At 39.3% G+C, this 21,960-nt stretch overlaps 2 protein-coding genes across 8 annotated transcripts; both read right to left on the bottom strand.

Annotated features, from left to right (window-relative positions):
* Positions 1 to 24: 24 nt before the first annotated feature.
* Positions 25 to 14,576, bottom strand: LOC122005080 (putative tRNA (cytidine(32)/guanosine(34)-2'-O)-methyltransferase). 7 transcript variants are annotated; one of them, XM_042559993.1, is made up of 13 exons: positions 14,420 to 14,526; positions 14,235 to 14,328; positions 10,689 to 13,717; positions 10,362 to 10,550; positions 9,768 to 9,817; positions 4,470 to 4,519; positions 3,843 to 3,951; positions 3,006 to 3,066; positions 2,860 to 2,912; positions 2,322 to 2,414; positions 2,167 to 2,230; positions 1,536 to 1,643; positions 25 to 326 (listed from the first exon to the last, which is right to left on the bottom strand). In XM_042559993.1, the coding sequence occupies exons 3-13, from the start codon at positions 10,771 to 10,773 to the stop codon at positions 76 to 78; spliced, it is 1,113 nt and encodes a 370-aa protein (XP_042415927.1). In that variant the 5' UTR covers positions 10,774 to 13,717; positions 14,235 to 14,328; positions 14,420 to 14,526; the 3' UTR covers positions 25 to 75. The 7 variants fall into 7 exon arrangements, with proteins under 7 accessions (XP_042415927.1, XP_042415926.1, XP_042415929.1 ...); XM_042559992.1 differs by lacking the exon at positions 10,689 to 13,717 and having other exon boundaries at positions 14,420 to 14,576; XM_042559995.1 differs by lacking the exon at positions 10,689 to 13,717 and having other exon boundaries at positions 2,351 to 2,380; positions 14,420 to 14,576.
* An 895-nt stretch (positions 14,577 to 15,471) lies between these two features.
* LOC122003504 (WUSCHEL-related homeobox 9-like) lies at positions 15,472 to 16,865 on the bottom strand. The gene is made up of 2 exons (XM_042558612.1): positions 15,968 to 16,865; positions 15,472 to 15,820 (listed from the first exon to the last, which is right to left on the bottom strand). The coding sequence occupies exons 1-2, from the start codon at positions 16,272 to 16,274 to the stop codon at positions 15,612 to 15,614; spliced, it is 516 nt and encodes a 171-aa protein (XP_042414546.1). The 5' UTR covers positions 16,275 to 16,865; the 3' UTR covers positions 15,472 to 15,611.
* Between the last annotated feature and the right edge of the window lie 5,095 nt (positions 16,866 to 21,960).

Below are 21,960 nucleotides of genomic sequence, written 5' to 3'. Positions count from 1 at the left end.
AGCATTCATTTGAAATCTCTCAAATTGAGGAAACTATAATAGATATAACCGAATCTACTTAAATTATTCAGTGTTTTACAAATCTGAATTCAAAGATAGCTTTTCAATGTCGACAATCCCGTGACTCGAAGCTTTCTTCAGTTCTAGTGCTGTTTTATAGGGTGGAGCAATGGGAGGCTGCACGGGATCCAAACTCTTGTATAAGCGACCCTCTGAAGAACTTGGGAGTGGGTAGGAACGATCTGAATCATAGCCATTGAGGTCTCCACATGCTAAAAATGGAATGTAAATCTTGTTTGGTCCCTCTAACCACCCACTTCGGCAATCTGTCAAGAGCGAATAACGTTATCCATGATTTTTAATTGAAAAATGCAAGATATGGAATTTCACTTGGATTGTTTGATTTAGCATGATTTCCATTCTGGGATTTCAAGAGAAGAAATAGGTAAACAAGCTCAAAATAGACGATGCAAGTCATTCAGCTGCAAGGGCAATATAAAATATCAGCTGTCTCATAATCATGAAACACATTCTACCACACAAGTCTTTCATAGAATTTGCTATGGAGGCCTCCACAGCCACATGATCTGGTTATGAATTGTGGGATTACATGTCAGTGTCCGCTTGATCATGCTACAATGAAGGTGCCCTTCACATCAAATATTATAAGTGCCCTCTATAGAATGTGATCCTAATCACTGTGTAACACAAGAAAATCTTTATGTATCGTTTAGTTCTGAGCTTAATGGTCCATCGTGTTTTCTTAACTGCCCATGGTAGCAAATGGAGTGAAGTTAGAATAAGAAGAGTGAAGGATAGTAGGATCTTTGTGTGGAAACAAATTCATATTATTAAGCTTTACAGAGTAAATGTTGATTAAAAAAACTACATGAGGTGGCAAGTTGGTGTTAGTGGAAGATACCTCTAGTTGCTCTTGCATTTCTCACAAATTAAACAAACCCTTAGTTTGATGAGATCTCAACCAGATATAACTACTAAATATGGCGATCACATCTGTGATGAAAAGAACTGATTGTTTTAGCACAAATGCAAGGAAACTGAAGCTGATATCCAATGGAATCAGAAGTTTAGCCGCAGATTCCTCATCACATCAACAGTCAATGGTGTTGTGCATCTAATATAGTGAAGGGAAGCAGATTTACATTTGGGTCATGACTCATGAGTAATGAACTTTAAGGGGATGGAAATGTCATCAGAAGATTGATATGGAAAATCAAGTTAATAAAGACTTGGAACAGATCATCTAATCATATGATGAGTTGCAGGATATTCCACATATATATGTATTAATTCCATATATGTGTGTCAGTGTGTGTATTCTGTCCTTGAATTATCCTCTAGGTTTTATTTCATTACAGGGCACTGTGAAACTAATAGCATGAGATATCCATGCAGCTGATTGTATAAAAGAAATATAGATCAGCGACAACTAGATTGCAATAGACATGCATGTTTAACAGGTGCGAAGGAAATAAAGGTGAATCATGCAGAAAGTTCTAAGGTGAGCAGCTGACCTAAATCATCAACGCCAGAGGGAGTGCCAACTTTTTCCAGAAGGTGATATAAATCTCTCTCATTAAAACCTTGAGGAGGTGAATAATTCTCACAAACAGCAAATGCCTCTGCGACATAAATATAGTTGGGAACCTCTTATGGTATAAAAAAATTGCAAAAGTATTTTCAAAATTTTCTATTATTAAAAAAATCTTAATTCCATATGAAGCAATATAGTGTATTTTATTATTCATCATCATCAATTTTGATGTACTAATTCAGCTTTACAAGAAAAGTACTTTCCACTTTAAACATATTATTAAACCAGGTCCAGCTCAAGATTGTACCAACTCGAGAAAAAAGAATCTATTGTACTGACTGCAAAATATCCTACGTTTTGTCATGGCCATATCTCCATGGCATCACATCAGTATGCATTAAGGGGATGAAATAGAAATAAGAATTTAGGTATGTTTTATAACAGAAAGAACAATAGGCATTTACTTTCAATTTGGTTGGAATTTATTTTCACATGAAAACCAACATATAAAATAATATAAACATGTAGCTTCATTGATAGAATCTGCCCTAAATAACACCAACTTGTATTTTAGCAGCAAAAAGGTAACTCTAAATGATAAGCAATCTTACCTATGCTTGAGTTACGACTACTTTTGGGCTTTGCAAATGTAACCTGGGAAAAAAATAGTTTCAGCTGCAAAGGGAGAAAAAACACGATAGTAAGCAAACACTGAAAGCAAACAAGAAATTTGAGTAAGCGTGAACCAATATAAGGATCATTTTACTTGGCAGTACAGAAGGCTTGTATCTTTACCCCGGAATATTTTTGCAATGAACTTTCCACCTACTCGAAGCACGTGAGTAACAATTGTTAGAGCCTACAACAAAGAAAATCAATAATAGATTACCATAGCATGATAAAAACAAACAACCAATAATCTTCAAAGTAAATTTATTAACTCAAGAAAGTTCAGAAAAGATAATAGTACGAATCAAGAGTCAGCTTGATAAAACTGAAACGTAACTGGAAGTTGTGCAACCATGACCAAAATTTAAACTTCAAAGGCTTCACAACATTTCATGGTTTACACATACTAACTCAGGGATTAGAATAAAAAATATGATCTGAACCAGGATTATAAAGTTTTTGTCTGCGATTATAAGTGTAAAGCAGATGTAGACAAAGGCATTCAAAGTATTGAACAAATGGAAGTTTCAACTTCTTTTTTTCATGAATACTCTGATGTATTGTTATCATGACTCTTATTTAGGAATAATAAGTAGGCTCAGAATAATGAAAATATTGGACATATTTGTACTTACTGCCAATATAAGTTGAGACTGAACAAATTCATCCATATCATGTAGGCCAGTAACTGCAATAAATTCAGAGGTCAACCAAAAGAATAAAGATACTAAAGATTGAGGTTCAAATAAAATTACAATGAGAATGTATAGAGCATTCTTACCATCTGGAGCACCATCACAGACAACTAAATCGGCTTTGCACCCATCGAAATGTCGGATTACCTGGCAGGTTCATTCTAGTTAGTTAAATAGGCAGATGGTTCATATACGACCCCATCAGGGAACTGAATGAAAATTGCCTTAAGAGAAGACTTTATATCATAAAATGTCTGGCCAATATCCTAGAATGAATAAAAGAAAATAGAATAAGGCTTATGCCTATATGAAGATTGAAAAATGAATGCAAAAAACAAAAACAAATAGAAAGCTATCAAAATAATGAAAAACTCAATAATGTGTGTGTGTGTGTGTGTGTGTGTGTGTGTATATACACACACACATTATTGAGTTTTTCATTATTTTGATATATATAACATGGAAAATAGTCAATTAAAAAATTTCCCAATATCATTACAAGTTCATTGCCATAATGATGGAGGGATAAAATCCATGTAACCAATCCAAATATTTGGAACAAAAACAGCTTAATGATGATAATTACAAGTTAATTAGTTGCTCCCAGTTTCAAGTTTTTTACTCAAACAATAAAATAAATATCCTCCTTCACTAGATAAAGTGTGTGAATAGAAACTAGAAATTTCCAATACTTGTTATCAAGTTTACTCAAAAAGCCCAAATAACATGGACGTTGGTAGATTAAAATTTATTCAAAAGAAGTTAAAGAAAAGTTTGCAACATTTCAAGAAATAACAATACATGACAGTTTATTTCCACTTTCACTGCAAATACATGGCATGGTAAAGTTACAGAAGAATGAAGTATCAAGAAACAATCCAACTGTTAAATAGTAATAAATGTCAAGTACAAAATAATGTTACCACTTCTGCAGTTCGAGCATTAGTGATATCACCCTGCACTTGAATAACACCCTCAATAGGAGCCATAGGCTGCAAATCGATTGCAACAATAAGTGGAAGATCAGCATCCCTACAATAAAATGTCGATACATGGAGATTTAGTCGTAGCCAGTTTATATGAATCATGCTCCCTCACCTAAATTGGTATATGTATATCCAAAAACAGCCTTTTGGAATTCCACCTAAACTTACATTCTTCTATTACAAACTAAAGCTAAAATAGATGCACAAATTCAATGACAGAAACTCTGCAAATGAGCCACATGCAAGGTCAGGGAACTCAGTATACATTCAACGAACTTGATTTTATCCTGCATTAAGAAAGACGAGACTATTTGACAAGAATCTGTGTTGCCTTGATAAATTCAACAAGGCTTGGAGGCTCACCACTATATAAATTTATAAAAAAAACGTTAATATTGAAGGAACAGGAAAATTCAATGTGTAAGTTTAGGTCATAAGGAAATTGCACAGCATAATGTAACTACAATAGGATTCTATCAGAAATATCTAACTATAATAGACATTCTAGGTTATTTACAAATGATTAACTCAAACATCTACTAGCAGTAAATAGACAAATCTTACCTAGAAGCTGATGACAACTTTGCTGGAACATACAATTTGCGACTCAAGACCTACAGATAAATTAAATAAGATCATATCATTGACCAATGATTCACAGGGTCCAAGAAGGGAATCACACATTATAATGTTCTTCTAATAGAAAATCATTGTTAATGCTTGAAAAAATTGTCTATTTCAGATAATTTGTTGATAACAAATTATGTGTCTACAAAACAAACACTTTCACCCACAACAAGATATATTATTTGAACCAAAATCAAAGACAAACTGAGCATCTTAAGAATATACTTTCCTCCACAGTTGGAATATAAGGAGATAAAGGCAGAGGTTTGGGGGTGAAAAAGATATTTGGTCTCACAGTGGCAATTGAATGACTAACAAACACGGCAAAGGTCATTCCCTGGATATAGACTAGTGCTAATTAAGCACATATTTGTATGTATGCATCATTTACAAATCCTCAAAAATGATTGTACAAGACTAAGAGACTAAGGGTTTCTTCTTCTAAAACTTCATGGATTCATGTGGAATTAGATTTTATTGGCTTCTGAACAAATTTTCAGTTTCCTTTTTTTTAAAGAATATGCATGGTTTTAACTTCCTAGGTCTGCTAGTACATTGCCAGAACCAGACTTTCATTCTCAGAGGCAAACTATTCCACCATAAACAAAACTAAGAGTGCTAAGATTAATAAATTAAATATAATTATTAAACAGTGCTTTTCAATGCATGTTGCTTGTAATATGAATTCTCAATAGAAATATTTCTATAAACTAAGAGTGCTAAGATTAATAAATTAAAGATGCATATTTATTAAATAGTGCTTTTTCAATGCATGTTGCTTGTAATATGAATTCTCAATAGAAAGCAGCAGTTGAGAAAAAAAATGTAATTAATCCTTACAAGCACAATTGTACAGAATAATCTAACATCATTCATTGAAAGTTGAAACTTCATTCTGATCCATCTGATAAGAGCAGGGACTGAATCGAATCAATCAGGGAGCCAAGTGGACATAGAAGTTTCAAATCGAAGGGAGGCACAAGGTAGGAATCTCAGAGGAGGGGCATGAGGAAGTCATAACATGAAATTCATTTGGGCAAGAATGTTAGTCAAGCATCCCTCTATAGTAAACATTGAAAACACTAGGTATATAACTGCCTCATCTTCATCCTTCCTCTACTTCATTTTATTTTGCTTCTTCTGCTTTCTGCCTTTCATTCTTTCTCATTTTTCTCTTCCAATTCTGCCTCTTTATCCCTTCCCTTTTGGTCGATGTCTACATGCACCACCTCATATACAAAGATAAACACAAACCATTTTGTTCCAACTAGCTACTAAAATGTTGGCATTAAACAAGATTTTAAATGTACCTAAGATTGCTAAGAAAAGGATTAATAAGTTAGCAAATCAGGATCAGCCTGACCAACTCTCACCATTTCCTCTGTGTCTCATAAAGGAGTTAAGGGAATCCCCATTTTACTGAAAATGTCATATTAAAAATTGTTCTGATGAACTCAATTCATTCAAATTACAAAAAGATTTGTAGACTCATCTTACGATTTGTCAAGTTAACTGTTACCTACACTTGGAATAATCCCTACATGATAGTGTTGTTCTAAAAATCATTTTTTTTCAAACCAGGTCATGAACAAGGTTGCTATGGATCATCAATACAAAAATTAACATTATTAGGTCTATACCAAACTGCCACTGAAATCAGTTTATATTACACCCAAAATTGCATTCATCATCCATGCTACACAATAATAATGGATCCTCTTGAAACTAAAGAATATCTAAACTATAATGATAGCACCATACTGTTAAAATATTTTAGTCAAGAAAATTAAAATTTTGTATGAGTATTCAGTAAATTATTTAAAATAGAATAAAATATTTCATTCTATATGAAAATTGAAATCTAACAATGGGAATGCATATACCCAATCAGCAAATCTAGAGAAGACTAAGAAACTTCAAAAGCATAATATAATCACAACAACTTAACCTAAGTGAAGAAGGGTTGTGGCTGGGGAGCGAGTCAAGAAATAGCTTGACAAAATTAAGGACAGTGACTTAGGGATTTGAGGACATGTTAACACAGAAGAATTAAATAATAACTATAATCGGCTATAAATTTAAAAGTATAACTACCGATACAACAAGAACAAGAAAAAACACTCCATTGACTACTCAAGACACTGTTACACTGAGATTACCTTAGGGAGACAAGTATAAAAACTACTTTTTTATGAACCTAACAACAACAACAACAACAACAACCAAGCCTTTTCCCACTAGGTGGGGTCGGCTGTATGAATCCTTTTACGCCATTGAGCTCTATCTCCTATTATATCATCATCATCTATATTTAAATAAATTTTATCTTGTTTTATTGTTGCTAACCAAGTCTTTTTTGGTCTTCCTCTTCCTCGTTTGATATGCATGTTTATCATAGTTTCACATCGCCTAACTGGAACATTTATTGGTCATCTAAGTACATGTCCGTACCATCTTAAACGTGAGTTTTTCCTCAATAGATGCAACTCCGACTTTCTCTCTAATGCTCTCATTTCTTATTTTGTCCATCTTCGTATGTCCACACATCCACCTTAACATTCTCATCTCTGCAACTCTCATCTTCTGCTCATGTGCTCGAGTCATAGCCCAACATTCAGCTCCATATAACATAGCAGGTATACAACGGTTTTATAGAACTTACCTTTAAGTTTAAGAGGTACTTTACGATCACATAAAACACTCGCCACTCCCCTCCATTTCACCCATCTTGCTTGTATTCTATGTAAGACATCTCTCTCAATCCCTCCATCATTTTATAAAAATGATCCTAAATATTTAAATCTCTCGGTTCCGAGCAACTCGTCCTCTCCTATCTTAACAATTGTTTCATTATTCCTAATATTGCTAAACTTAAATTCCATATATTCTGTCTTTAATCTACTAAGCTTAAAACCTTTCCCTTCTAATGTTTCCCTCCAAAATTCTAGTTTAGCATTTACTCCTTCACGTGTCTCATCTACCAAAATAATATCATCTGCAAACAACATGCACCACGGTACTGTGTCTTGAATGTGCGGAGTTCGTCCATAATTAGTGTAAAAAGATAGGGACTTAGAGCTGATCCTTGATGTAACCCTATCTTTATTGGAAACGCTTCAGTTACTCCGCCTGAAGTCTTTACTCTGATCGTTACATCCTCATACATATCCTTAATTAGTTCAATATATGTTACGCTAACACCTCTCTTTTCTAAAATTCTCCATATAATTTCTCTTGGGACTCTATCATAATTCTCCATATATGTTTTGCTCCCGATATTTTTCAATTAATTGTCTAAAAAAATGTATAGCTTCTATTGTCGACCTTCCAGGCATGAACCCAAATTGATTTTCTGTCACTGTTGTCTCATTCCTTAATCTTTTTTTCTATTACTTTTTCCCTAAGTTTCATAGTATGACTCATTAGTTTAATACCCCTATAGTTTACACAATTTTGTACGTCTCCCTTGTTCTTATATAAGGGAACTAGAGTACTTATCCTCTATTGATCAGACATTTTTTTCGTTTTCAATATCATGATAAATAATTTTGTAAGTCATTTAATACCTTGTTTCCCTAAGCACTTCTATACCTCTATCGGAATATCATCTGGTCCAACGGCTTTTCCACTGTGCATCTCATTTAAAGTTTGTTTTACTTCTGAAGTTTGAATTTTACGATAAAAATTAAAATTTCTATGCCCATTTGACCTAATTAAATTACCTAAGTTAAGTTGGTCACCTAAACCTTCATTAAAAAGTTGATGAAAATACCTCTTCCACCGCTCTTTTATTTCTCCATCGTTTACTAATATCCTATTGCATTCATCTTTAATACATTTTATTTGGCTAAGATCTCTTGTTTTCCTTTCTCTCACTTTAGCTATTCTATAAATGTCTCTTTCCCCTTTTTTGTATCCATTTTTTGATATAACCGTTCAAAAGTTTCATTTTTTGCTTCACTCACTACTTTTTTAACTTCTTTCTTGCTATTGAATATTTTTTTAAGTTTTCCTCATTCTTACAAATATATAATTCTTTATAAGCTATTCGTTTTTCTTTCGCTTTCTCTTGTACTTTCTCATTCCACCACCAAGATTCTTTACTTAGTGGTGCATGTCCCTTTGACTCACCGAGTACACTTTTAACTACTATTTTCAACTTTGATACCATCTTATCCCATGTTGTATTAGAGTCATCGTATATTTCACCTAATGCTTGTACTTCTACCTTCTTCTTAAATATATTTTGCTTCCCATCCTTTAACTTCCACAACTTAATTCTAGGAATTGTATATATTTTCTTTCTATTGATACTGTGTTTGAGGCGTATATCCAACACTACCACCCTATGTTGGGTAGTTAAGCTTTCTCCAGGGATGACTTTGCAACCTTTACAAATCTTTCTATTATTCTTCCTAACCATAAGAAAGTCAATTTGCGATTTATTATTCACTTTTGAATGTGACTAAGTGTTCTTCTCTTTTCTTAAAAAAACGTATTAGCTAATATAAGGTCATATGCTATCGCAAAATCTAATATAGTTTTCCCTTTCTTATTCCTCGTTCCAAACCCATAACTCCCATGTACTCTCTCATATTCCTCATTTTTCACTCCGACATGCCCATTTAGATCACCTCCTATTAAAATCATTTCATTTGGTGGAATATTTTATAATATTTCGTAAAATTTCATCTAAGTCCTCCCAAAATCTTGATATGGTAACTTCATCTAATCCTACTTGTGGCGCATATACACTAATTGTGTTCATAGTTTCTTTCGCCATTATTATCTTAAGGGCTATAGAAAAAGAAAATTTTATAATCAATAGGTGGCTGCATAACTCAAATAGGTAAGTTGGACTAAGCAGAGAATAGACAGAAAATTTTATTTTAAAACCGCATTTTAGTGCCTGATTCATAAGTTAGAAAAAGGCAGGAGACTCATGTTTTATCTCAGGTGAATCATCATACCATGTTATCGAAATGCAAGTGGTCAAATTCTAATAGCATACAGGAAAGATGTCAAGGAACAGATTTAAGGAAGAGGATAAATATAGCAATCTGTGTCCAGCTAGAAAGATAATAGCTCAACATTAGGAAATTTGAATAAGTGGAGAAACATGCTTATACACATTCCATTATGCAACACCAACATAATTAAAGGCATAAAAAATGAATTGATTCAATTAGCATAATTTCCCCAAAGAAAAAAAGATCATTAAGAGGTATATCATACCTGACTCCAGCTACCAGGAGCTGCACAGAGATCAACTACACGTTTTACTCCTGCCACATTGAAATGTGTTGAACATTATACGTTTTATATTTTCCAAAATAAAAACAATAAAAATAATTTTATTGGAAAAAAAAGTTTGTCCTGAGTTGATTTTCTGATTGTTATGTCAAATTAACATCTAAATATTTGCTAAAAGTTCAGATGAACATAAAAAGTATCATGAACTTTATGTTTGAAAATGATTGCATTCAAGGATCAGTCTTACAACCCGTAACAGTAGCAATTGCTGCAGTAGGTACAACGAAATTTTATTTTCCTATTGTCAATGCATAACTGTCTTCTCTTGGCCTCTCTCTTCATTTTGCTTACCACTCTAATCTTCCAGTTCATATCTACTTGAGAAGAGAATCCAATGCATTTTTCACTAAATGGTTAGATTAAGTAGATTGACAAATGCAACTATCAACTATGTAAGCAACTTCATAATTATTGACCAAAAAAATAAATCATTCAAAGATGAGATGGAAATTTCACTTTTTAGCTTCATGAAAGCAATGTTTGCTAGTTCTCTCCTATAGAAGGAATGAAACTAACCAAGAAGTATGATTATAGGAAGAATCCTAAAAACATGATGATCCTGTCCGAGAATGAGTCGACGGACGCTGGGGAGGTGGCGTTCACGTTGACTGGGTGGGCGTCGACTGATGATGACGTGAACCTCCGACGAACTGAGCGTTGACCGGATGTAGCCTAAAGGCGATGCGGACCTCCGACGATCTGAGCCTGCAACCACAGAGTCGTTAGCGCCTAGTCAGGGAGGGCTTCCCCGGGATGGCCCCCCGACGCTCAAGTCAATTACCGGCGACAAGCGAGTGAAGTAAAGGAGCAGCGTAACTGTAGCAACAGTAATAAAAAACATACCTCCGATGAAGCTTTGGGACTTCTTATATAGAGCTCCCAGGAGGCGCACACATGCTTCTCGAGGCATGCCCGCTTCCCAAAGCATACCTGGAAAGGTCGTGTCAGAAAAGTATGTCTGACGCCATACCTGAACAAACCAAGCATATCTCTGATATGACAGTGGAAGCTTCCATCGTACGATCCTCTACCTGACCATGCCGTTGATCATGCCGACTGTCGATGACACTGGTCCCTAGGAAGATATTGTCAACTGCTCCCTTTGTCTGCTATTGGGCCGAGCGGGAGAGCCGCTCGGCCAGTCTGTCGTTCAAGTGATGCGACGGCAGAGCCGAGCATCAGCTCGACCAATGAGATGTTGTTCGGCTCCACCCTGTCGAGCGAGGGAGCCATGCCTGCCGGGTCGAAGCCGCGTCCATTGCTTAGCCGAGCGGGATGGTCGCTCGGCCTTCGTCTCTTCCTGCTTTGCCTTATGAGCGTCGGAAGCTCGGCATTAGACCGAGCTGTCGAAGTGTCGGACCGGCTACTCTTCTTGCTGATCGGGAAGGTAGCTCGCCCGATCGGATGCCTACCCTGGATGTTGACCACTTTGACCTCCTGCCGGGCAGACCCCACTTTACCACCGGATCACATAATCTGACTTGAGCGTCGGAGGGTCGTCGCCGGAAACCCCTTCCCGGCTCGACTTCTTTACAGGTTCGCCGGAGCTCCATACGGTCAGTCAGAGAGCCACGTCATCGGTTGGGAGAGCGCTACGTGCCCAGCGTCCATCGATTCAGCGTTCGGACAGGATCAGTCGCTATTCCTTAGTTGCTGGCGATGTTGCCGCTCGGGTGATCGTCTAACCTCCTCTCGTCGTTCGGCGCCTTGACGCCCATGTTGCCGATCGGGCGAAGGAGATCGGCATCGGTAGCCTCTGGGAGTTGGGTGAGCTACCGGGATATATTCGCGACAATCACGGGTATTGTGGTTTGCTGATTGGTGAAAGTAACAGAACATTGGAGTTCATACCTTTCCCTTTTGTCTAGGTCGCTCGGAAGCCACGTGCTAAACGGCGTGTGGCCTCGATTCGTGGTGCGGTCGTGCTCCCTCTGCCCGCGGCCCCCTTGGTGGTTGATGGCTCATCGGCGGCCTCCGCTCGGTGTGCACCGAAGGTTCTGACGGTGCTTCTTTCCTTCGGGCCGCCTGAGCTTCCTCTATGTTGATATATTCGCTGGCCTTCTTCAGCATATGGTCGTAGTCGCGAGGTGGCTTTCTGATGAGCGAGCGGAAGAAGTCCCCGTCAACGAGCCCTTGGGCGAAGGCATGCATCATGGTTTCAAACGAGACCGCGGGGATGTCCATGGCTGCTTGGTTGAAGCGTTGAATGTAGGCCCGCAGAGTCTCTCTCGGCCCTTGCTTCATAGAGAACAGACTAACGCTAGCCTTCTGATAGCGCCTGCTACTGGCGAAGTGGTGGAGGAAGGCCGTTCGGAAGCCCTTGAAGCTCTGAATCGACCCGTCTGGCAATCTCCGAAACCAACGTTGTGCCGAGCCGGATAATGTAGTGAGGAAGACTCGGCACTTGACTCCATCTGTGTATTGATGAAGAGTGGCGGCGTTGTCGAACTTACCCAGATGATCGTCCGGGTCGGTTGTTCCATTATACTCTCCGATTGACAATGGAGCGTAGTGCCTTGCAGAATCGCCTCGGCGAATTGGCGGTTAATCCGCTCGGGGGATGATTCAGCTTGGGACACTTTGCCTTTTCTCGCGTCCCGCACGAGAGCTTCGTCTGATGAAGACCAGTATCGATTGGCTTGCGCAATCTTGGAAAAAAAAAGAGCGCGATGAAATGGTATCGGGGCGGGTAGCTCTTCTACTTGAGTGCCAGTCGGTCCCTTGTTTTGACCCCAAATAGAAAGCTGCTCCGATCGAACTTTCTGCGTCGGTCGGCCTCCAGACGACGATGTTGCTTGTTGCGCTAGCCGATCGGCTAACGCCTTCTGTTGCTGTTCTACTATCTTGGCTGCTTTCGCCTGGATGAGCGTGTCGAGTTCTTCCTGAGAGAGTGTCACCGTGTGCTGATGTCCAGCTTCTTCCATCTCTTCAGCTCGGATTCAAGTGTGTTCCCACAGACGGCGTCAAATTTGATCCTGTCCAAGAATGAGTCGACGGACGCTGGGGAGGTGGCGTTCACGTTGACTGGGCGTCGACTGATGATGACGTGGACCTCCGACGAATTGAGCGTTGACTGGATGTAGCCTGAAGGCGATGCGGACCTCCGACGATTTGAGCCTGCAACCACAGAGTCGTTAGCGCCGAGTCAAAGAGGGGTTCCCCGGCGATAACCCTCCGACGCTCAAGTCAATTACCAGCGGCAAGCGAGTGAAGTAAAGGAGCAGCCAAACTGTAGCAACAGTAGTCACAAACATACCTCTGATGAAGCTTTAGGGCTTCTTATATAGAGCTCCCAGGATGCGCATGCACGCTTCTCGAGGCGCGCCCGTTTCCCAAAGCATACCTGGAAATGTTGTGTCAAAAAAACGTATCTGATGCCATACCTGAACAGACCAAGCATATCCCTGATGTGATAGTGGAAGCTTCCACCGTACGATCCTCTGCCTGACCATGCCGTTGATCATGCCGACTGTCGATGACACTGGTCCCTAGGAAGATATTGTCAACTGCTCCCTTTGTCTGCTATTGGGCCGAGCGGGAGAGCCGCTCGGCCAGTCTGCTGTTCAGGTGATGCAACGGCAGGGCCGAGCATCCGCTCGGCCAATGAGCTATTGTTCGGCTCCACCCTGTCGAGCGAGGGAGTCATGCCTGCCGGGTCGAAGCCGCGTCCATTGCTTAGCCGAGCGGGATGGCCGCTCGGCCTTCGTCTCTTCCTACTTTGCCTTATGAGCGTCGGAAGCTCGGCGTTAGACCGAGCTATCGAAGTGTCGGACCGGCTACTCTTCCTGCTGATCGGGAAGGTAGCTCGCCCGATCGGACGCCTACCCCGGATGTTGGCCACTTTGACCTCCTGCCGAGCAGGCCCCACCTTACTACCGAATCACATGATATGGAAACTTATAACAAATTAATGACATTGTCTAGTAGAATTCCCATATAAAGTCATTCATAAGATAGTAAAAATTAGGATTTTAATTTTTAATAACAAGCCAAAGTTGATTTCATAAGCAGGAACATAGGATGATTCAATATTATGGAGTGCACATATGGTTGCATGTTTGCTTGAGAATTCAACAAACATGATAACATAATAACGAATCAATAGAAGTGGCCATCGTTTTTTTTTGTCTTTTGACATGATACCACCATGCCCAAGCTTCACGTGCAACGGCACAGGCCTTAACTAATGTGTGTGTGTGTGTGTGTCTTCACTCTACAATTTCGTGGCATGCAGTCTCTAGCAAAGAGGAACTTAGATTGCATTCCACAAAGTCTAAATCAACAACCAGAATCATAAATTCTTAAGCAAACGAAGCAACAAAGTTCATGAATAGAACCTGACACGTAGCTATTTGAAGCATAAGGTAAAAGGAGATGATTTTCAGTTACCTTCGAAGATGTTGAATTCCTCATCGATTTGGAGAAGCTTGAAAGCACTCCGCGCACGCCACCCCTCCTCTTTCGCTTTCCGGTAATAAATATCCTGCAACACATAGACGGCGTACAAGGACGCGGAGAAATCAGCCAAACAACCAGAAAAAAAGAAAATGAAGAGACAAAAGAGATATGAATACCCGCTTGTCCTTGGAAGCTTTTCCCATGGCTTCGCTAAACAAAAGCGTCTATCTGATCTCCGCTGGCCTAGGAATCGCTGAAGAAAAGACACGGGCGGCGACCACCGCCGAAGAAGAAGACGAAAGGGCAGGTTAACCTGACGACGGCCCATTTACTGGCCCATTTACTTTTGACGTTAGATTGTGAATTAGAAGGTAAAAATATGTAACTTATTGATTCATTTTACTATTTAGAATAACATGTTTTGGTAAAACTCTTAATTTATAAAATTTTATTTATTTTATATGATTTATTTTTATTTTAATTAATTTTGTTTATGCACTATTTAAAATTTTACTTTCGCCTCATATCTCATTTTTAATAAAAATACAAGATATTATTTCAATTTTTTAAATTATTTTCCCATTTTCAAAGATTATATATTATGCATTTTTAAGGTTGTTTTTGCACAAAAATCATGTTAAAAAATCATTTAGAAATCAGCTTAATTTGTTAATCATGTTAAATGGCAAAAAAAAAAATGTACTGGATCTATATATACGAGGTCTGAAGCCACAAAAGACAGCAATTATTTCAAGAATAACAAATTAAAACTATATATGCATTTGGAGTGCATGGTTCTGTGACTGAAAGGTCCAGGGGTCGATCCCCGGAGTGTCATTGTCTGGGGTTAACGTCTCCGCTATGCACTTTCTACTTGTGTACCTGTATTTATCTCCCTTTATATTCATAGGACCAACTTTAGGGGAGTCGTTGATGTGACGATTCCATATTTTTTTTTATATATGCATTTGGAAGACTGCTGCATTCTGCTTTTATATATCTGCCATCACTTGGAGCGAAGGAAGCCGTTGACAAACCGAGAGTAATAAACTATCTAATTAGCAGACGCAATTTCAGACTTCCCAAGGAAACATAACCAAAGATCGAGCTACCAAATGCATGCAGTCAACCAAACTGGTACGTTGTCCTACAGTCCGACTGATCATGTGCTACCACAGTGACTCGCACTCAAATATCAGTAGGAAATTAAAAGAACAACAAACAAATCTACAGAAATTTAAAACACACTGCATGAAGCAAGCTAGCTAGCTAGCTAGCTAGCTATGGATCTTTCAAGTAGGATTCAACACGGAGAAATATGAAGCGGAATGAGGGATCTAAACTAGGTTAAATTTACTCGACGTAATTTTAGCTCAATCGCAAATCCAACGGCGGAAGATCTCTTCCAGCTGCATCCAAGTATAATGCTCGTCGTCCGCAGAGCTCGCCTCTCACGGTGATCACCTTGTCGGCCTCCTCGGAGATGGATGACTTCAACGGAAATAACTCCAGTGTCTCCGTCTCTCCTCTGATCTCCTTCCGCTGCCAGTACACTTCCTGCTTCCCCTTGCTGCACCCTGTCATTTGATTATCAACGAATTCGCTTAATTGCCTTAATTAAGCTAATAATAATAATAATAATAATAATAATAATAATAGCTAGTAATTAAAAATAAATTTTTATCCAGTACTCGTGAACCTAGCTAGTTATAATAGATATATACCTACGCGGAAACATCTGGTTCTGGACTTGCGGTGATCCCCAGCGGCGGTGCCGTCTTCGTCGTCATCGTCAGGGGGGCCGCGGCGGCGCTTCTTGTTGTGGCGCTCGCGGGCTTTGTGGTTTTGGAACCAGTAGAAGACGTTCTTGCTCTCGATCTTGCCGAAGGCACCGAGGTGGGCGGAGATCATTTGGATCTGGTGGGTGGTGGGGGTGCGCAACCCCGATCGGAACAAGTTGGTCAGCACCTTCACCTGCTCTGCTGTCGGGTTCCACCGCTCGCACTTGGCGCCCACCGGAACGGCCTCCATGCTCTTCCCCTGATATTTTGGTCGCCTAATTATCTCTCCTACCTCTCCTGTTCTCACTTCCCACTTCTCTCGATCGCATCTGCTACTTGCTAGCTAGCTCAGTTCTCTCTGAAATGTTGAAATCAAAGGCAGCAAGCGGTGGATGAGTATATACAGAAGTACGTAGTGCGTGGAGAAGGATCTGATGGCAGAGGTTAAAGATGCCACGTAACAGTACTGAATAGTGGACGTGCCGGGGGGACATGCGCAAAAGCTAGCTGCCACTGCTCAATTGCATCTCGATCACCGAGTAGACGTCCATTATATTGGAGCAATGATTCGTAGGGTTTGTTAATGAATAATGGTTCGTACAATCCGAGCACCATCGTGTCTAATAGATCTCTGTCGTATTGCTTGTCTGCTTCTACGTGGGGAGGGCTTCCTATACTTAATCATGGTAATCTGAGCGGAAGTTTGACTACTTGGTGTTTGGATAAGAGCTCCGCCACTGCAGTGCCAGTGTTCAAACTGAGTTTGTAAACTAGCTAGCCATTTCCTTCCATTTAGTCGGCTGGCATGGAAGAACCTTCCAGTACGCATGGTTATTAATTATATATATGAATGAGTGCATGAGTTTTAAATCATATATATGTAATTTAAATTACTAAATTTATTATTTATAATTTTAAAGTACTATTAGCTTAAATTAAAAAGGTTGCCCCACTATAATAAATGAAAACTAGCTAGACTTGTGAAGCTCTACTTCTTCTACCCCATTGACTCAGTTGTTGAGAATCCAACATTTATAAGAGATATGTCAACCAATCTAGCGCCATCGTCAAATATCATGATTAAAGCAATAATAAAGTAACTTCACATGACCATTAGCTATCCCCTTTGTTGAGTGTCCAAAGAAACTTAATGATTACGTATAGGAAATTGCGTGTACCATCGTATTAATTAATTGAAACTACAATAAATATGTAGATTACGCAGTTACAAACATTTAACTTCGGTACATTTTTTCTTTCTATACCATATGCACTCATTTGTATATACTATCCATTTTTTTGTTGTATGCAAGATCGATCCTATATATATGAAAAGTTTTGCTTAATTATATATACTATCCATTTTTTTCAACGTTCTTTACCTACTTCAGTTATGCCTTGTATTTCGGTTATGTAAATCTCGTGTTGTTCGTGTTTTGTGTTGATAATTAGATTGGGCTCACTGTCATTGGCCAATTCCCTTACGGGATGAATTTGTATAAACAAAAGGGTTAGAGTAGAATTCTAAATTCAAGATGCAATTTGCAAAAGGTCAGGTTAGCCAATTCTTTTCGTGTCAAAATTATATTTCCTTATTGATCATTTTCAACTAATTGATGCAAATTTTAAGGGATTTTACCAAATAAACCAACGAATTTATACTTAATGCTTGCATTAGCTACTAGATTTATATGCAATCACAGGATATACGAGAAATAGGACTATAAATAAGCTAAGCCGAGCCGAGTCAAGTTTTGAGATGTTAAAATTTATTTGATAAGGTAATCAAGTCAAGCCGAGCCTAGCCTAACATGATGGTTTATTTTTTATGAGCTTGAGCTTGGTTCAAGTTTGATTTGAGTTTGGTTTATTTAGATGTTATTAAACTTTCAATTCAAGATTGGGTTGAACATGGTTCATTTAGATATTATCGAGCTCTCAATTCAAATTAAATTTATTTGATTAATTATTGAGTTTGATAATTCAAACTTTTTTTATTTATTTTAAAAGTTTTTATTTTATTTATTTAATATTTTGATAAGAGTTTTATTAATTAATATGGTTCACGAATATTGTTCACAAATATTATTTATATGTGTTCAAACTTGTTTGTTTAGTTTAACGAATTGTTTGAGCTTGTTTATTTAATTGATTTTATATGTATTGAATGAACATAAGTAAATTCTTATTAAATCGAACATCAAACTTATTCATGAACATTCAATTCATTTACGGTCCTAATAAGAAGGGTCAATTGGCCCTCCGACTGCTAGGACAATCTTATGGCATTAACTTTTTAGGATTGTCATTAAAAGTTGAGGAAGTTGTCATCCTTTCAGGCAGTTCCTTGAAGATGTTTGTAGACAATTGGGGTTTGGCTTTCTCTGGCCATGCCTTTTGTTGCAGGTCATATTTACAAAAAGGTATCAAGGTCTTGGCCTCGTGCTTTTGTTGCAGGCCATGTGACAAAAGTATCAAAGTTTGGCCTCATGCTTCTTGTTTCCTGCCGCTGCATGCATCATAAAATCCCCTCCATTGACATCGTCGCTAGCTCCCACTTTGCAAAATCCCCGGCGTCCCAAAGTTTCGTGCACGGAGAACCCGTTTTGCGTGCGGACGAGCTGCAGGCTCCAAGGCAGTAGTACTGATTTGATCTCCCACAGACTTCAACTTGAGGTAGCAGAAAAGAGCAGCGTGCGCGTCCTCTCATACTATGTTTTCTTTAGAATCTAACTCGCGCGACTTTTCAACAAACATGAATGATTATCATTGGTGAAGTGCTTTTGTTTTCTGAAACACATGTACAGAGTAGTCTCTCTCTCTGCAGCTTGATCTGTTGTACTTTAAAGAAACAGAGGCATTCACGTTGGGGAGCTGAAGCAATTGATCAGCATGATTCTGACCAGGTACGTGATTTACGCTGGTGTCTGTGAACCGCGCAGTGTGCAGCCATCGAGAATCCTATTCTCACTTCACTGCATGTGTCATCAATAACCGTATATATAGGGTTAAAAACGCTAGTATAATAATCAAAATTTCGTAAATTAACCTAAATAATAATAAAACAAGATTCAGAAACACATTTTGAAAAATAACAAAATAATAATTGACTAGCCCTATCTAGGGTGATCAGCTTGATCCCACGAATTTTTTTAACTGGCCACCAAGATAAATCGGAAAGCGCGCATTGCGGGCAGCCTAGAAGCGCAGCATCTAATGATTGCATATCTCATTTAGAGAAAAAATTCTTACAAATATGCAATAGCTGGGGATCTAACTACGGATGCTTAGGTAATAACCTGGATGTCGTACTATGGCACCTGATACAGGTTATAGCGAGCGGACCCAGAAAATGATGTAGTAGTCAAAGTCAAGGTGAGGTGGTGGTCAAAATCAAGATAGAGAGCATTCTACACTTGGTTCCGTTGATCGCCAAGCCCCAAAGTTTTCAGGTTTTTCCTGCACGGCCTTAAAGCAGGATGCTCAGATAAGGCTGACCAACTATAAACCCGGTCAAATATAAGGACTCAAGGATTTTACTCTGGAACTAAAGAAATAATACGCTCAAGCGATAAATGGTCGGACGGGTTCATAAGAGCTCGATCGGAAGAAATGCCGACTGAGCTCTAGGTGTAAGTACTCCGTGATAATTTTGATGTGATCAACCAAATCAAGTAAGATCATCAAGTAAGATCCTGTTATGTTTTGATGCCCTGTGTCTGAGTATGTAAAAACTTAGGATCACAGGAGATCAAGTAAAAAACGCAGCTAGTGAGAAGGACGACCGGGTTCATAAGAGCTCGACTGGTAGAAAGGCTGACCGAGCTCTAGGTGTAAGTACCCCGTGATAATTTTGATGTCATCAACCAAGTCAAGTTAGATCCTGTTATGTTTCGATGCCCTGTGTCTGAGTGTACAGAAACTCAAGAGCACAGGAGATCGAGCAAAAAACGTAGTTAGTGAGAAAGACGATACGGGAGAGAGTCGACGAGCTTGGTGTGTTTGAGGGACGAGGCGCTGCGGAAGAGTACACTGGTGGATGAGAAGGAGGCGCACGATGTTTCCGAGGGATAAGAAGCCGGAGTGGAAGGCTGCTCAAGAAGGCCGGAATATGGGTTCGGGTGAACCCTATTTCGGATAGCAGCAATCACCCAAGCGAGCAGAGGCAGAGTGGAAGCCGGACAAAAAGTCAACTTGTTGTTGACTGTGGTTCGAGCGCCCGGAGTCTAGGTGCCCAGAGTCTGGGCGCCCGGAGTCTAAGCGTCCGGAGCTAGTTCGAGCGCCCAAGCACCCCCGAGGGCGCCCTCGACTGTGGATCAAGTTTAACAGGACCCGGGCTCGGAGCGGGTTCAAGTGTCCGAACCAAAAAGTTTATTGAGACGCCACCTGTTGTGATCTAGTGCAATGTGGATAAAGTTTTATTCATGTCCAGGCGCCTAGAACCCTTCCAGGTGCCCGATCAGAGCTATAAATACAACTCTAATCCCAGTAACTAAAGACAACACTTGTAAATGATTCTTCTTTTGTTTAGCTTTGTAATTGAGTGTTTCATTACTATAAGAGGTTTCTCCGCCTGAAAGAGATTTATAGTGAGCTTTCAACGTCTTGGATTAGTAATCCCCTTATTGTAAACCAAGTAAACGATCTGTCTCTTTTTTCTTTTTGTTAATTAGTTTCTTTTTGGTACAAATGGTTTATTATTATTTCCAAAGTCGAGAAAGATGTTTATTTTAATTGTGTAGGGTAATTCATTCTTCTCTTGTCGACTGCAAGGGACCAACAAGTGATATTAGAGCCCAACCACTTCAGAAGGACTAACCACCGACTGAAGTACAAAAGACGATGACCGAACCAACAATCTACCTGCCTAAGTTCGAAGGGGGAGTTCGTGATTTGGAAAAGGAAGATGGAGGTATTCTTCAAAATGGATTTTGATCTATTATTAATATTGAAGTACGACTTTGTAGAACCGAAGGACAAAGAAGAATATCATGTTGGAGCAATCTAGTGACCCTAGGTTTTGATGTTTGGGCAAATGTTTAAGTTAGGTTTATTATTGTATTTGATATGCATTATGAGTGTGCAGGATGCAGGTACAACAAGGAAAGTCCAAGTATGATCTTGGCAAAGGGGGAAAGTCCAAGGATGAGTCTTGGCGGTGTAAATCCAAGCATGTAGTCTTGGCAACGTAAGTCCAAGTATGACTTGGCAATGGATGAAGTCTCGGAGGCACAACCTCTTGGCAAAGGAAGACCCGACAATAATGACAAGGTCGATGGAAGCTCCAAAAGGCAAGACGTGAAGGATGGAGAGTCATCTAAGGGACGTAAGGATGATGGATGAGGCTAGGTCTAAGTTCGTCGGGCGAGAAGTGCTGAGTGAATATACTCGGGGGTTAAATCTTTATTGTAGCAGTACTGTAGCGTTGTCGTAGTAATACTGTAGCAGTCGACTGGTGTTTTCATCAGTCGACTGATAGCCGACCATTGGCTTGTAACGGTCGAATTTTACTTAGGACCAGTCGACTGGTGGTTGTACCAGTCGACTGGTGGCGGAAAAAATAGTAGGTATTTTCCTCCTGGGCTCTATTTAATAGAGCTCGGGGTGCTTGGCCAAGGTTGACGAAATTAGTGGTGGTTGAGTCTTCAAGTGCCCAAGTGATCTAGCGTGCTTGTACGAGGTTATGGAGAGGTTTCTCCACCCACAAGGAGCTACGCGAGCTAGTTGGAAGTTCTCCGGGGAATCATCCACCAACGGATCGAGATCATCCACCTTACGGACAACCGTGGAGTAGGAGCTTTATCTCCGAACCATGTTAAATCAACGTGTTAGGTTTGTTTTATATTGTTAGTATTTGTTTTTGTATTTTGCTGTGTGTACTAACCATTGTAGGAAGCGACGTTTTGGGTGAGACACTATTCACCCCCTCTAGTGGC

This window comes from Zingiber officinale, chromosome 7B (genome assembly GCF_018446385.1).
Source record: "Zingiber officinale cultivar Zhangliang chromosome 7B, Zo_v1.1, whole genome shotgun sequence".
NCBI classification, from domain to species: Eukaryota; Viridiplantae; Streptophyta; class Magnoliopsida; order Zingiberales; family Zingiberaceae; genus Zingiber; species Zingiber officinale.
Note: the sequence above shows the minus strand (reverse complement) of the source record. Positions and strands in the feature narration are given on the sequence as shown.

What these genes read in the sequence shown, in the direction of transcription:
- LOC122005080 (XM_042559992.1), bottom strand. Translation starts at nt 14,446, where the DNA reads ATGGGAAAAGCTTCCAAGGACAAGCGG. An exon ending in CTGTGATGGTGCTCCAGATG is followed by an intron (nt 2,913 to 3,005) that starts GTAAGAATGCTC and finishes AATTTATTGCAG; the next exon opens with TTACTGGCCTACATGATATG. An exon ending in AGTCTCAACTTATATTGGCA is followed by an intron (nt 2,415 to 2,859) that starts GTAAGTACAAAT and finishes TCTTTGTTGTAG; the next exon opens with GCTCTAACAATTGTTACTCA.
- LOC122003504 (XM_042558612.1), bottom strand. Translation starts at nt 16,274, where the DNA reads ATGGAGGCCGTTCCGGTGGGCGCCAAGTGCGAGCGGTGGAACCCGACA. An exon ending in AACCAGATGTTTCCGCGTAG is followed by an intron (nt 15,821 to 15,967) that starts GTATATATCTAT and finishes ATCAAATGACAG; the next exon opens with GGTGCAGCAAGGGGAAGCAG.